The 14,876-nt window shown below is 41.4% G+C and overlaps 1 protein-coding gene across 1 annotated transcript in view; it reads right to left on the bottom strand.

Annotated features, from left to right (window-relative positions):
- The window catches only part of phrf1 (PHD and ring finger domains 1), a 50,567-nt gene that overhangs the window by 34,822 nt on the left and 869 nt on the right, over positions 1-14,876 (bottom strand). Inside the window, exons 2-7 of the mRNA XM_056282686.1 lie at positions 14,669-14,737; positions 14,162-14,299; positions 13,895-14,026; positions 8,247-8,440; positions 8,011-8,094; positions 6,783-6,916 (exon numbers count right to left, since the gene is read on the bottom strand). Of these exons, the coding sequence (XP_056138661.1) occupies positions 6,783-6,916; positions 8,011-8,094; positions 8,247-8,440; positions 13,895-14,026; positions 14,162-14,249 (632 nt within the window). The 5' untranslated portion in view covers positions 14,250-14,299; positions 14,669-14,737. The remainder of the gene's footprint in view (positions 1-6,782; positions 6,917-8,010; positions 8,095-8,246; positions 8,441-13,894; positions 14,027-14,161; positions 14,300-14,668; positions 14,738-14,876) is intronic.

The following is a 14,876-nucleotide window of genomic DNA, read 5'->3' as shown; positions in this document are numbered from 1 at the left end:
AAAGGTGCCTTCACAGATGTGCAAGTTACCCATGCCATGGGCACTAACACACCCCCATACCATCACAGATGCTAGCTTTTGAAATTTGCGCTGATAACAATCTGGATGGTCCTTTTCCTCTTTGAAATGTGGACTCGTCACACCACAGCACACTTTTCCACTTTGCGTCAATCCATCTCAGATGAGCTCGGGCCCAGAGAAGCCGGCGGCGTTTCTGGGTCTTGTTGACATATGGCTTTTGCTTTGCATGGTAGAGTTTTAACTTGAATTTGTAGATGTAGCGACGAACTGTGTTAACTGACGATGGTTTTCCGAAGTGTTCCTGAACCCACGTGGTAATATCCTTTACAGAATGATGTCGGTTTTTAATGCAGTGCCGCCTGAAGGATCGAAGGTCACGGGCATTCAATGTTGGTTTTCGGCCTTGCTGCTTACGTGCAGAGATTTCTCCGGATTCTCTGAATCTTTTTTATTTTATTTATAAATTTATTTCTGATTTTTCCCTTTTTTTTCTCCCAATTTAGTGGCCAATCGATCCCTATTTTAATTCAAACACCCACCCTCGTACTGCATGCGTTCGCCAACTGCATCTCTCCGGCCGGCAGTCTCGAAGGAGACCGCCTCCCCACTTTCGTGACAAGGCGACTCCAGGCCGAACCACTGTTTTTTCCGACACACACAGAGACGCATTCACGTGACGAACACAAGCCGACTCCGCCCCCCTCCGGAAGACAGCGTTGCCAATGATTGCTGCTTCATCGAGTCCGGCCATAGTCGGATCTGACGAGACTGGGGCACGAACCCCAGTCCCCAGTGGACAACTGCATCGACACAAAGCCAATGCTTAGACCGCTACACCACCGCGGACTAATGATTCTCTGAATCTTTTGATGATATTATGGACTGTAGATGATGAAATCCCTAAATTCCTTGCAATTGTATGTTGAGAAACGTTGTTCTTAAACTGTTGGACTATTTGCTCACACAGTTGTTCACAAAGTGGTGAACCTCATCCCATCCTTGCTTGTGAACGACTGAGCCTTTCGGGATGCTCCTTTTATACCCAATTATGACACTCACCTGTTTCCAATTAACCTGTTCATGTTCCTATCAATGTTCCAAACAGTTATTATTGCAGCTCCTCAACTTCATAAGTGCCCCCTGTCAGCCAAACTCAAGGAACCTTGTTCCAGGCATCAAATTCAATAAGTATTGAATTTTGTAAGTGAAAACAAGGTTATCAGTTGAACATTAAATATCTTGTCTTTGTAGTGTATTCAATGAATATAGTTCTAAAGATTGCAAGCTTGCTAATCTGTTATTTAGTCACTTATTGACATGCTACGTCCCAGACTTTATTGGAATTGGTTTGTATAAATTAGTCTAATTTCTCTAATTGGCCCTAAGGTTACCTGCTACATGAACTCCATTAATTTTTTTTTTCCTAGTTCCTTCAGCTTGTTTTGTAAATCCTCTGTTTTATTCCTTTTTTTTTTTCTTATAAGAAGATATTGCTATGATTTTCCCTCTTAAGCTGGCCTTTAGAGTATCCCATAGAATGGGAGGTGAAACTTCTCCATTACCACCGAATTCTAAATAAAGACTAATTTCTTTTTTCATCTGGTCCTTAAAATTGGGATCATTGAGTAGAACTGAATTTAGTTTCCATGTAGTACTCTTTGGTCGCAGATCAATAAATATATAGGTGCATGGTCACTTAAATCTATTGTCCCAATTCCATAGATATTTATTTTGTCTTTATCATTTCCAAATGTTATGAAATAGTCTATTCTTGAAAATACAGAGCAGGGGGGGGGGCAGAATAGTAAGTGCAATCCCTTCTGATAGGGAAAAAGTCTCTCCATATATCAATTAAACCCATGTCCTCAAAAAGTGTGTTAACTTTCTTATGTAAGGACTTTGTTTCATGGGTTTTTCTACTGGATGAGTCTAACTTTGGTTGTAATTGTACATTTAAATCTCCCCCACATATCAGAAGGACTTCTGTTTCCATTATTATAATATTAGTGGTTTTCTTGAAGAAACTAATAACCCTTCCTGGGGGTGCATATACATTGCATCCGGAAAGTATTCACACCCCTTCACTTTCCCCACATTTTGTTATGTTACAGCCTTATTCCAAAATGGATTAAATTCCTTTTTTTTCTCATCAATCTACATACAATACCCCATAATGACAAAGTGAAAAAGGTTTTGTAGAAATTTTTGCAAATTTATTAAAAATAAAAAACTGAAATATTGCATGTACATAGGTATTCACACCATTTACTCCGTACTTGGTTGAGGCACCCTTGGCAGTGATTACAGCCTCAAGTCTTCTTGGGTATGAAGCTACAAGCTTGGCACACCTATATTTGGGGTATTTCTCCCATTCTTCTCTGCAGATCCTCTCGAGCTCTGTATGGTTAGATGGGGAGCATCGCTGCACAGCTATTTTCAGGTCTTTCCAGAGATGTTCAATGGGGTTCAAGTCTGGGCTCTGGCTGGGCCACTCAAGGACATTCACAGACTTGTCCTGAAGCCACTCCTTCATTGTCGTGTTGTAAGGTAAACCTTCGCTCCAGTCTGAGGTCCTGAGCGCTCTGGAGCAGGTTTTCATCAAGGATCTCTCTGTACTTTGCTCCATTCATCTTTCCCTCGATCCTGACTAGTCTCCAAGTTCCTGCCGCTGAAAAACATCCCCACAGCATGATTCTGCCACCACCACGCTTCACTGTAGGGATGGTATTAGCAAGGTGATGAGAGGTGCCTGGTTTCCTCCAGACGTGATGTTTGGCATTCAGGCCAACGAGTTCAATCTTGGTTTCATCAGACCAGAGAATCTTGTTTCTCATGGTCTGAGAGTCCTTTAGGTGCTTTCTGGCAAACTCCAAGCGGGCTGTCATGTGCCTTTTACTGAGCAGAGGCTTCCGTCTGGCCACTCTACAATAAAGGCCTGATTGGTGGAGTGCTGCAGAGATGGTTGTCCTTCTGGAAGGTTCTCCCATCTCCACAGAGGAACGCTGGAGCTCTGTCAGAGTGAACATCGGGTTCTTGGTCACCTCCCTCACCAAGGTCCTTCGCCCCCGATTGCTCAGTTTGGCTGGGCGGCCAGCTCTAAGAAGAGTCCTGGTGGATCCAAACTTCATTTACAAATGATGGAGACCATTGTGCTCTTCGGGACCTTCAAAGCTGTAGAACATTTTTTGTACCCTTCCCCAGATCTGTGCCTCGATACAATCCTGTCTCGGAGGTCCACAGACAATTCCTTTGACTTCTTGGCTTGGTTTCTGCTCTGACATGCACTGTCAACAGTGGGACCTTATATAGACAGGTGTGTGCCTTTCCAAATCATGTCCAATCAATTGAATTTACTACAGGTGGACTCCAATCAAGATGTAGAAACATCTCAAGGATGATCAGTGGAAACAGGATGAACCTGAGTTCAATTTTGAGTGACATAGCAAAGGGTGTGAATACTTACGTACATGCAATATTTCAGTTTTTTATATTTAATAAATTTGCAAACATTTCTACAAAACCTTTTTCACTTTGTCATTGTGGGGTATTGTGTGTAGATTGATGAGAAAAAAAAAGGAATTTAATCCATTTTGGAATAAGGCTGTAACATAACAAAATGTGGGTAAAGTGAAGGGGTGTGAATACTTTCCGGATGCACTGTATATTCAATAGAGTAACTGGATTCCCATCTATATTCCCTCTTACTAGAATATATCTGCTCTCCTTATCTCTCATTTCGAATACTTTTTTCGCTTGCTTGAAATGAGAATAGCAACTCCTCTCCTACGTGCTGATTTATATGAAGAAAAAAAAACAAATTAATAAAGCCCATTCTCTTTAGTTTTTCAGACTGATTATGATTTAAATGGGTTTCCTGTAGATATACTACATGGGCTTGTTCTTTCTTCACTTTAGACAGAATTTTACGGCATTTGATTGGATTCAACAGCCCACTGACATTAAGAGATGAATTTTACTTTCCTAGCCATGTGTATTTATCTGTCAGTGTATCATTGATGTTAGCAAAATAGAACTTAACCGATCTACTCTCTGAACAAGCAAGAACAAAGAAACAAAAAGAAAAATTAAAAAAAAAAGAAAAGAAAAAAAGGAGGGTAAGGAAGGTGTGATTCCAAGGCTGGGGTCTCTGGTAAATGGCCCTGAGCTGAGGTAGAGAAAACGTCTAGCTGTGGGGGGAAGCCTCTCCTACCTGTGGGCTGAGGGCCCCCACTGCGGCATCCAAAAAAGTAAATTAAAAAGTATATTTCCATTACACAAGAAAAAACCTCCCTGTATATTCCTCCCATGTATATTCTCATTTAGATGGAGAAAAAATGGAGTGGATGTAAGGGACAAAATAAAAGATTAACAGAAAACCCACATTATAATATATACTTCATTAGCATCAATATCTACTACTACTTTCGGCTGCTCCCGTTAGGGGTCGCCACAGCGGATCATCTGTTTCCATTTCTTCCTGTCTTCTGCGTCTTCCTCTGTCATACCAGCCACCTGCATGTCGTCCCTCACCACAGCCATAAACCTCCTCTTTGGCCTTCCTCTTTTCCTCTTTCCTGGCAGCTCCATATTCAGCATCCTTCTCCCAATATACTCAGCATCTCTCCTCCACACATGTCCAAGCCATCTCAATTTTGCCTCTCTTGCTTTGTCTCCAAACCGTCCAACTTGAGCGGTCCCTCTAATATAATCATTCCTAATCCTGTCCTTCTTCGTCACTCCCAGTGAAACTCTTAGCATCTTCAACTCTGCCACCTCCAGCTCCACCTCCTGTCTTTTCGTCAGTGCCACTGTCTCCAAACCATACAACATAGCTGGTCTCACAACCATCCTGTAAACCTTCCCTTTAACTCTTGCTGGTACCCTTCTGTTGCAAATCACTCCTGACACCCTTCTCCACCCACTCCACCCTGCCTGCACTCTCTTCTTCACCTCTCTACTGCACTCCCTGTTAGTTTGAACTGTTGACTCCAAGTATTTAAACTCATATGCCTTCGTCACCTCCACTCCTTGCATCCTGACCATTCCACTGTCCTCCTCTCATTTATGCATAGGTATTCCGTCTTGCTCCTACTGACTTTCATTCCTCTTCTCTCCAGTGCATACCTCCACCTCTCCAGGCTCTCCTCAACCTGCACCCTACTCTTGCTACAGATCACAATGTCATCCGCGAACATCATTGTCCATGGAGACTCCTGCCTGATCTTGTCCTTCAACCTGTCCATCACCATTGCAAACAAGAAAGGGCTCAGAGCCGATCCTTGACGTAATCCCACCTCCACCTTGAACCCATCTGTCGTTCCAACCGCACACCTCACCATTGTCACACTTCCCTCATGCATATCCTGCACCACTCCTACATACTTCTCTGCAACTCCCGACTTCCTCATACAATACCACACCTCCTCTCTTGGCACCCTGTCGTATGCTTTCTCTAAATCTACAAAGACACAATGCAACTCTTTCTGACCTTCTCTATACTTCTCCATCAACATTCTCAAAGCAAACATCACATCTGTGGTGCTCTTTCGTGGCATGAAACCATACTGCTGCTCGCTAATCCTCGCTAATCGTCACCTCTCCTCTTAACCTAGCTGATCCGGGGAGTTCTGCAGACTACCACATGCCTCCTCCAATACATGTGGAATTGCCAGCCGCTTTTCACCTGACAGTGAGGAGTTTCGCCAGGGCATCCTGAACAGGGTACCCCGAACAGGCACCCCGACTGACCAAAGGAGGCGCTAGTGCAGCAACCACGACACATAGCCCACATCCGGCTTCCCACCCGCAGACACTGCCAACTGTGTCTGTAGGGATGCCTGACCGAGCCAGAGTCAACATGGGGATTTGAACCAGCGATCCCCGTGTTGGTAGGCAACAGAATAGATCGCTACACTACCCGGACGCCCCCTCGATAATATCTTATTTGAAATGTGAAGGAAGTGCTTTATCTTTGAAGGAGAGCTTACTTTGACCAGCGAGAACAGAGCAGGTAAGTCGCCTCAACCCAGAGGTGCCAGATTTGTGCCCACTGTAGATCAATACTTTTGCACATTTGTCGCAACTAAAAAATTCCAGTTCGTTTCCATCTTTGTCAGAGACAACTAAGAAATTTTTGCAAATGTCAGAGTTGCCTTGCTTTTCTCTTGTATTGTAATGACCTGCTTTAATCTTCTTCTCAACTTAATTTGTTGACTCCATCCTTCACGTTAGCGCTAGCTAAATCCCGGGACCCGCAGTTTATTTTTTGATCGCCTGCAGCAAAGTTAAAACCGCCCGCTCCCACAAGATTTGCGTTGGGTCCCGCAGGATTCCAATCCCAACGCAGTCCTCCAATACATATTTCAATTGCGTCACAAAATTAAACGGTGCCATCTAGTGGCCTTAGTTGAAATGCCGTGTTCGTCTGACAAAATTACATTGTGCAAGTCGCTTTGAAATGTAGGTCGCAGGACCAGCCAGACAAAAACAGCGACTTATAGTCAAGGAAATACGGTAGGTGTGCAACTTACTATTGTTTGACAATGACCTTGATGAAGGTCAGAAGAGCATGCATTGATAATTTTGTTGTATTATGCCATGCAGAATAAAGCCTTTTTAATTATTTTTTAGAAGAAATTACCACATGCATTGGATTTATTGGCGAACACTTATTTTTTACAGTCTAGAGGAAAGAATATAATGCAATTTGTCAAATTAATGTAATGAATTTGAAGGATTAAGCAGCAAGACATTCATCTTACCCAGCATCACAGCCATCACAGAGCAGGAGGCGGTCCTCACGGTCACTGCCCCCACACACCTCACAGCTGGTCTGATCTAGGTCCAAATCTACTCCATCCTCTTGACCTTCCTTCAAAGGCTTCTGCACTGTGATCTGAATCACAACATCGCCACAGATTTCACACATAATTTTTTAAGAGGACATATGTATAAAGTTTAAAGAAAATCCTTATCAAATAAAAGCTTAACAGAAGGATGAGAAAATGTAAAACAAGTAATGTGAACAAGTAGGGCTGACCCAAATGCTTCGAAGCCTTCGATTGTTGCCATGATAACTGACCACAAAATCACTATTTTACCCCCCTCTGGAGACGGTAAACGGCAGTTGGCAATACTGCACGGGAAAATTTTTAAAACAGTGTCCACATGAATGCAGTGTGTTAGCTCTCATCTCTTCTATGCCCAATGCAACATAATAGGATGTGACATACAACTAGTTTAGCAAGATGTCCAAAAATTCAAACATCTGGAATAACATCAAAATTTGTGAAGATCACACCCAAAAAGCTATGTCAAAAGAAACTGGCATATCACAAACCACAATGACTTTGTGAAATCACCTGAAAACTGTAAGTAGCTTCTTGGTTGTACATGCCACGCATTCCATTTTTTTCGACTCTAGGGCAACAGAAGTAATGCCGCTAATTATTTAAGATTTCATGTAAAGGGCTACACTAACAAAAAGTCTTAATTCTTTTTTCTTTTCATGAGCAACTGATTTCACTTTAAAAGTGTTTTTGTAGCCAGTTTATTTCAAAAAAAGGAAATACCTTGAAGGCCGATTTGGCCTGTCTGTCAATTGTATAATTACAATAACAGCCTAATGATAGCACGTGATAAAGAAATAATAACAGCAAACATATGAGCAATTTAGTTTTTATAGTCAAAGGGTGTAATTTATGTAGTTTGAGTATTGTAAGTTGGTTGCCGGTCTCCCCCACCCCATCATAGCGAAGCTTCGAATACCTTCGAATACTTGCTGCCAAATATTCTAAGTCCAAAAAAAAGGTATTCGTGACAGCCCTAGCAACAAGCAAAAAGTATGTTCAAAAATTGTTTGGTGTTTATGTCATGTTAAAAAAAATTGCAAAACCCAATAAACAGATTTAAAACAAAAATTGTTTGGTTACAAAATGCACAAAGAAGAAAGTAAAAAGAGGACTGCATAAAAAAATTTGTCACAATTACCATTTTCTGCACTTTGCCTCCATGACACTTCCTTAGGTAAATGTTGCTGAAGACCTTACGGTCTACAGGACAGGAGTTTGCATTCTAAAATGGAGAAGAGGAAAACAGACCAAAATTGAAGCAAACTTTGACACATTTTAAATAAAGCCAAGATCCACCCATGGATAAATTCCCTTAGATGCTCTTAACAAATATGTCTAATCCCTTTGACTCCCACCACCTGAAGTCACGCCCACCTTGGACCACTCGAGGATGCAGTCCAGACAGAAGTAGTGCTCACAGCTCTCTGGTGTGGCCACTGGCTGGCTGATGAAGGCGTTCAGGCAAATGGGACATTTCTCTGTGTCCTCATCTGAACTCAGCTCTGCAAGATCAGCACAGTCTCTTCCCACCGCTCCTTCCAGGGCATTATCCTCTTCTTCCTCTTCATCTGAGTAAAAAGAGGGACTTTGAATTTGGCTTAGCTTTTTCAACTTACTTTGACAAAAATAAAAATCATACAATATCTCAATTAGATGATGGACAATGTAATATGACACATAACACAAATACCTTAACATAATAAATAAACGTTCAATCACATTTCTTGAGCTGTCCATTTGTACGTTACATATTGCTTGCATGTAAACTTGCCCATCAACCCTGGACATCAGTACTACATTTCTAAAACACCACCATCCAGCAGTTGTAAGGGCATAAAAATCACAATTTTCTTTCCTCTCAGTGTTAGATTGTGAACAACCTTCAAGACCTCTGGCTGCACCTCAGTCAGTGATTTACATCTGAACAAATGCCCTTATAGATACTTCTTAATTGCTGGTGTATATCACAAAATAGCAAATGCAGGAATGTCTCAATGACAAACGCTTTTGTATTTGTTCATGAGATGGTTACTGTCATGTAGAAAATGATAAGAAGCAGGGATGCTCATTTTGAATTTTTTTCCTGACCAATAACAGACAAGATTAAAATGTACTCTTCACAATGAACGATGGTCTGTGGCCATAATAAATTGTCCCTAGGTGTGAATGTGTCGGCCCTGCGACGGACTGGCAGCCTGTCCAGGGTGTCTCCCCACCTGCTGCCCAATGACTGCTGGGATAGGCTCCAGCATCCCACGGCCCTAATTAGGATAAGCGACTTGGATAATGAACAAGTGTCTGTGATATTTAAAAAAACAAAAAACAAAACAAAAAATTTTTTTTTTCATATGAAGGGGTCTATTTTTACTTGTGCAAATAGCAGCATAAACAACAGAACATAAGAATATCGTCACATCATCACACACCTGCAGCGCGGCTGTGAACGAAATAAAACAGACTGATTAGAATAGACCAACAGGCCTACATGAAAAATATTTAACTTAAATAAATGTTTGTTTAAGTAAATTCCAAATAGTAGCCAGACTTTCTAAAGCACAAAAACAGATTAACAAAACGAAAACACACACTGAATCCTCCGGCGCCAAGTACGCTGTATAATTGGCATAATAGCCTAGATATCCCGTGCAGAAAAATATTTCATAACTTATTAGAATAAAGAGCTAGTAGCCAGACTTTCTAATGTTTAAACAGATTAACAAAATGAAAACACACATTGCTAATTAATTATCAAAAACAGCCAACAGATTAACAAAACGAAAACTTGTAGTCACATTTTTGTTACTAGCTTTGTTACTGTTGGGTCGGACAGAACTGTAACTGCCCACCGTTGTTCAAGAAGTCATGCGAACATGTCACACACTGAATTCCATCCGCTGTTGTATAACTGGATGAGCTGGTGTTTCGGAAGTTTCATTTGTTCTTGTCTGGCCTCCAGTGCCTTGCATGCATGGGTGCTGTGGTTGAAGTGCCTGACAAGCCGCTCGGCTGCAATGATAACCCAATGCACATCCACATTAAATCCATCATTTACCGCCAGCTGCAGTGTATGCGCAAAACAGGCAACAGAGTCCCAGTTCACCCGACCAGGAGAGTTAGCAGCAACGACGTTATCCGCATTATCATGGACGCATGCAGAAACTTTCCCAGCAAGTCCTCAAGTCTCCACCGCATCAAATAGTTTAGCTGTGAGGTTGCTAGCCGTGTGTCTGCCTGGCATACTCCGTGTTCATAGGCCAGCCGATTTAACCTGCCAGTCCTCATTGATATAGTGGCATGTAACTGTCACGTAGCTCTCCATTGTGAGTGCCGTCCAGCAGTCAGTCATAAGAGCCACAAACTTAGTACTAGCAAGTTGCGTTTTAAGCTCATTTTTCTCTGTAAAACGGGCTTCAATTTGACGGGTAACAGTTAGTCTTGATGGGATTTGGTATTTAGGCTCGATATAGGGACAGTAGCTCTTGAAAACCCTCTCCACAGACCATGCTGATGGGCAAAATGTCTTTCTCCACCACTGAACAGATTCTCTGAATTAGCTCCTCTGACCGCTGCACATCACATCTTCTCCCTGCTAACATGGAGGCCAAAGTTTGTTGTCTTCCATCACCTGATGCTCGCGGATGTTTGCTTCGCAAATGGTATTGCATTGCGCTTGTAGTACTGCTATATTTCAGTACTGCATTGCATATTTTACAAATAACCTCGTCATCCTTTTGGTCGAAATGGTCCCACACAGTATTTCTTTTTGCTCACTTCATTTTGCCCGGGCACAGTGAAATATGATTGTAGGCACGTGTGGTTGGTTACACGTGTCGACAGGCCTCCATGAGTTGACTGATATGTATAGCCTATTTTTCTTTTACTATACAGCAAATTTTTCTTAATTTAAAAAAAATATATATACTATATATATATTTTTTAAAAAAAATAATTTTTTTTTAACCATTTAACTGATAGTATTAATCGGTCAAAATTCTTATTATCGGGTAACGGTTAAACGGTTAATTATGAACATCACAATTAAGAAGCAAACAATTACACCCTAAGATTAGCAGCTATAGATTTTACATTGATGTAAGGAAGACGGTGTCGAGCTTGAAAAAGAAAAACACGTTGTGGCTGAAAGCAGATACGGCAGGCTAATCTCGTAGAATACCTTTAGCAACAGATACCACAACATTAACAACTAAAAGCCAGGTTCAACCATCGTCTTTTTTTCCTGAATATGTTGAGGCTGCTGACCGAACAGCACAAGAATCACCATGGCAGCTCTGTTTCATCTTGAACAGATGCCTGAAATACAGTGGACAGACACCAGTGCAGTTCTGAGTATCAAGATAGGTATCAATAAATTAATCCGCAATACCATGTCAATAAATTAATCCGCAACACCAATCTTTAGGGTTGTAGCTTTCAGCTAATGGAATTTATTGTTCAAAGAGACAGGGTTCCAAACCCCTCTGTGCCAAAAGAACCATGAGACTCAAAGTCACGTTCTTTATCACATGCTGAACAAAAGGGAGAGATAATGGAAGGATGTAAATTTGTCTATGAAACGAGGCACCTAATAGACCCTTTTACAGTTGGTAAACAGTGATCACATGATTTAGTATGCGCACACATTTTGGCAGCAAAAAAAATGGATTTCATTATTTGCGACCATACAATTCTATGCTATAACCTCTTATTTATGCTACAATATAACTTCTATTTGTCATGATAGCCACTTATGTATTTATCTAGACTAATTTTATTGCTTGTAACCACAATCTGCCTGTTTGCATTGAACGGTCTTCTCCCCGATGGAATGCGGTAGAAATTGATACCTTTAGTTTTGCTAGACCTGTTCTGGCAACCCACAACACAACAAAATGACATTTTAAAAATGTAAATATCAATCGATCAAAAACTCCACTTGCACTCTGCATTGATTGGAGATGGAGAAGTTGCCTCTTTTGCTGCCAAAATGCGCACGCATACTATGCGTGACGTAGGTCATAAAAGGGTCTATTACACTTCCTTCTTCTTTCAACATGTAGGGGGCAGTGACAGGCTGAATTTTTTAACTGGACTAGCCAGCAGGACCAGCCCTACAACCGCGAATGTCTGTCAGTGATCATGTTAAAAGTGACTGAGTGAAATAGCTACATGATTGGGCCACTGAATCAGGTGACCCCCCTACAACCGTGAATGTCTGTCAGTGATCATGTTAAGAGTGGCTGGGTTAACAAGTTACAAGATTGGGCCGCTGGATCAGGTGACCGACGACGTCACTTTAGTTACATGATTGGTCAGCCGACCAACGACGTCACCGGTAAACATGGGAGTGGGAGTTTCCCTATTGGCCATTGCTCTTTCAAAATGAATCAGCACAGCGGTTCCAGCTCATTCCACTTTTATTGTATGCTAACAAACGGAATATACTGCTGCTTGTAGCTTAACCAAGTCGTGTGTTATACTACCTCAGTACACTTTAACAAATATTACTGGGATCACTTCAGAAAATTACAGATGAACATTTAATATCCAGGAATTCACATTATAGACACTATCACTGATTATCCCTGTAACAAGTTGGCCAAAATTTCAAACATTGATTATACACGGTCCAGCCATAGAGTACAAGGTTTTGACCTAGTCTTGTTTTCCAGGACTCTAGTAGACCTGTCACAGAAAGTTGAATCAGTTCACCTGGACACAACATTTATTGAAACTTTTCTTCACTCATCTAAGTGGCCTCTTCAGTCTCAACTAACTGCAGGTATCCCCACCCTTATAATAAACAATATAGTGGCATAACGACTGAAAACAACAATCGGTTTCATATGCAAATTGCCGTGACCATTAACTAGTGTTACAATGGCAATGTGTACTATCCACAGAGGATTGGCGAATGGTTACAATCACAGCATTGCAAGATGGTGACAGATGTACTCTTAGCCCCCCCCCCCCCCCCCAAGTTCAGGGATGGTCGTTCCTTCTTTACATAGATGTCCTCTCTGACTCCCCATTCAAACCAGCGTTGCTCCCTATCAAGGATGTACACATCCTCATCCTTGAAAGAGTGGCCACTGAACTGCATATGGGTATAGACTGCAGCGTCTTGGCCTGATGTGTTAGCTCTTCTGTGTTGTGCCATCCTCTTGGCCAGTGTCTGTTTGGTTTCCCCGATGTACAAGTCACATAAATCTTCCTGGCACTTAACAGTATACACTATATTGCTCTGTTTGTGCTGGGGGACCCGATCCATGGGGTAGATCAATTTCTGGCACAACGTGTTTGGGGTTTGAAAGCAACTGAGATGCAGTGTTTGGAAAATATGTCTCTCAACGCATCTCTTTCAAGGATGAGGATGTGCACATCCTTGTTAGGGAGGAATGCTGGTTTGAATGGGCAGCCAAAGAGGCTATCTATGTGAAGAGAGAATGGCCGTCCCTGAACCGGGGGGGGGGGGGGCTAACAGTACATCTGTCGCCCTCTTACAAGGCTGTGATTGCAACTATTCCCAAGTTCTCTCAATAGTATGTATTGCCACTGTAACTCTAGTTAATGGTCACGGCAGTTTGCATATGAAACCAATCGTTGTTTTCAGTTTCATGCCACTGCATCGTTTATAAGTGTGAGGAAACCTGCAGTCAGTTGAGACTGAAGAGGTCACTTAGATGAGTGACGGAAACATTTCTCTCAATAAACGTTGTGTCCAGATGAACTGATTCAACGTTCTGTGATTTCCTTACCTGGATTATTGAGCATGCATAAAGACATCTTGCAGACCTGGTTAACTGAGAGCAATGCAGTTTGAAAAAATAGTAAGAAGGAGAGGTGCATGTTTTGATTGGCTGAATCTTTACTTTATTTGCCATATTATGTAATCTGTTGTTTATATTATAAATTAGGAAATAGATGATCATAAAGAACTCAAGCAACAATTGCAGACAAATTTTCAGGTTGAATGAGTGTGTGTGTGTTTGGCAGGCAGAATGTGTGAATTTACAGGTTCGTACCATCACTGTCACTTTCCTCATTCTCTTCTTCTTCCCCCTCATCATCTTCCTCTCCATCAAGGTGATCCTCCTCTTCTTCATCACTGTTGGAATCTCCCTCGTCTGAGCCATCCTCTACATCATCTGAGTCATCTGAGATAAAACAAAACAAAGTGAGACTAAATTAAGGGTGAAATGCTCAGGGCAAAGTTGTGATTGAATAAAGCCTTTCCCAGCCCATTAACGAACTTGTTGTCTTTAAAGGACAAACTATAATAAACAGGCTACCTGAGATGGCCCACATAGCAGCCCTCTTCCCTTTGCCATGGGATGTATTCTTGTTGATCAGCTCACCCTGGCTGTCGTCTTCATCCATAGCTGACCATCGGGCTAATAGCTGAACACTTTAATTTGAAACACACGTATCTGAATAGAAAGCAAGACATCAGTGAAGAAAGACCAGTCAGGACCATGCACAAAGAATGTTTTTTATAGTGCAGATTGCACTATGAAAAACAGGATTTTATAAACTTTACAGTCCTCTTATAATGTATATTATTATAAACCTTACAGGCTCTTAAGGAGGTGGGATTGGACAGTTCCACCATTAACAGGATCTTAACAACTACATTAAAAGGATAAGAACTCTCTCTTATAAGAACTTATATTACTAGAACTTACAATATCTTATAACTTATAATATCTTATAAAAGTTTTATAAGTGCAGTATTACAACTGCCATAGCTAGGTCTATAGCTGGTCATTTACGATGAAGTGCAGGCAAATAATACGCACTCTTTAAAAGTTGCAGCAACTAATAATTGTCCTTCCAACTCTGCTACAAGGCGAAGTTCTCCTTCAGTCCTTGAGAAGAAAGCAAACGTCACAATTGGGTAGGCAAATTAGTGCCAGTCACCAGCTAAAAGAGTAACAATGATGAGTGATTTTTAATTCTAGTAATCATTTTAACTGCTGGAAATGCTGAAACTTTCTTACCTTCTTA

Source organism: Lampris incognitus, chromosome 6 (assembly GCF_029633865.1).
Source record: "Lampris incognitus isolate fLamInc1 chromosome 6, fLamInc1.hap2, whole genome shotgun sequence".
Taxonomy (NCBI): Eukaryota; Metazoa; Chordata; class Actinopteri; order Lampriformes; family Lampridae; genus Lampris; species Lampris incognitus.
Note: the sequence above shows the minus strand (reverse complement) of the source record. Positions and strands in the feature narration are given on the sequence as shown.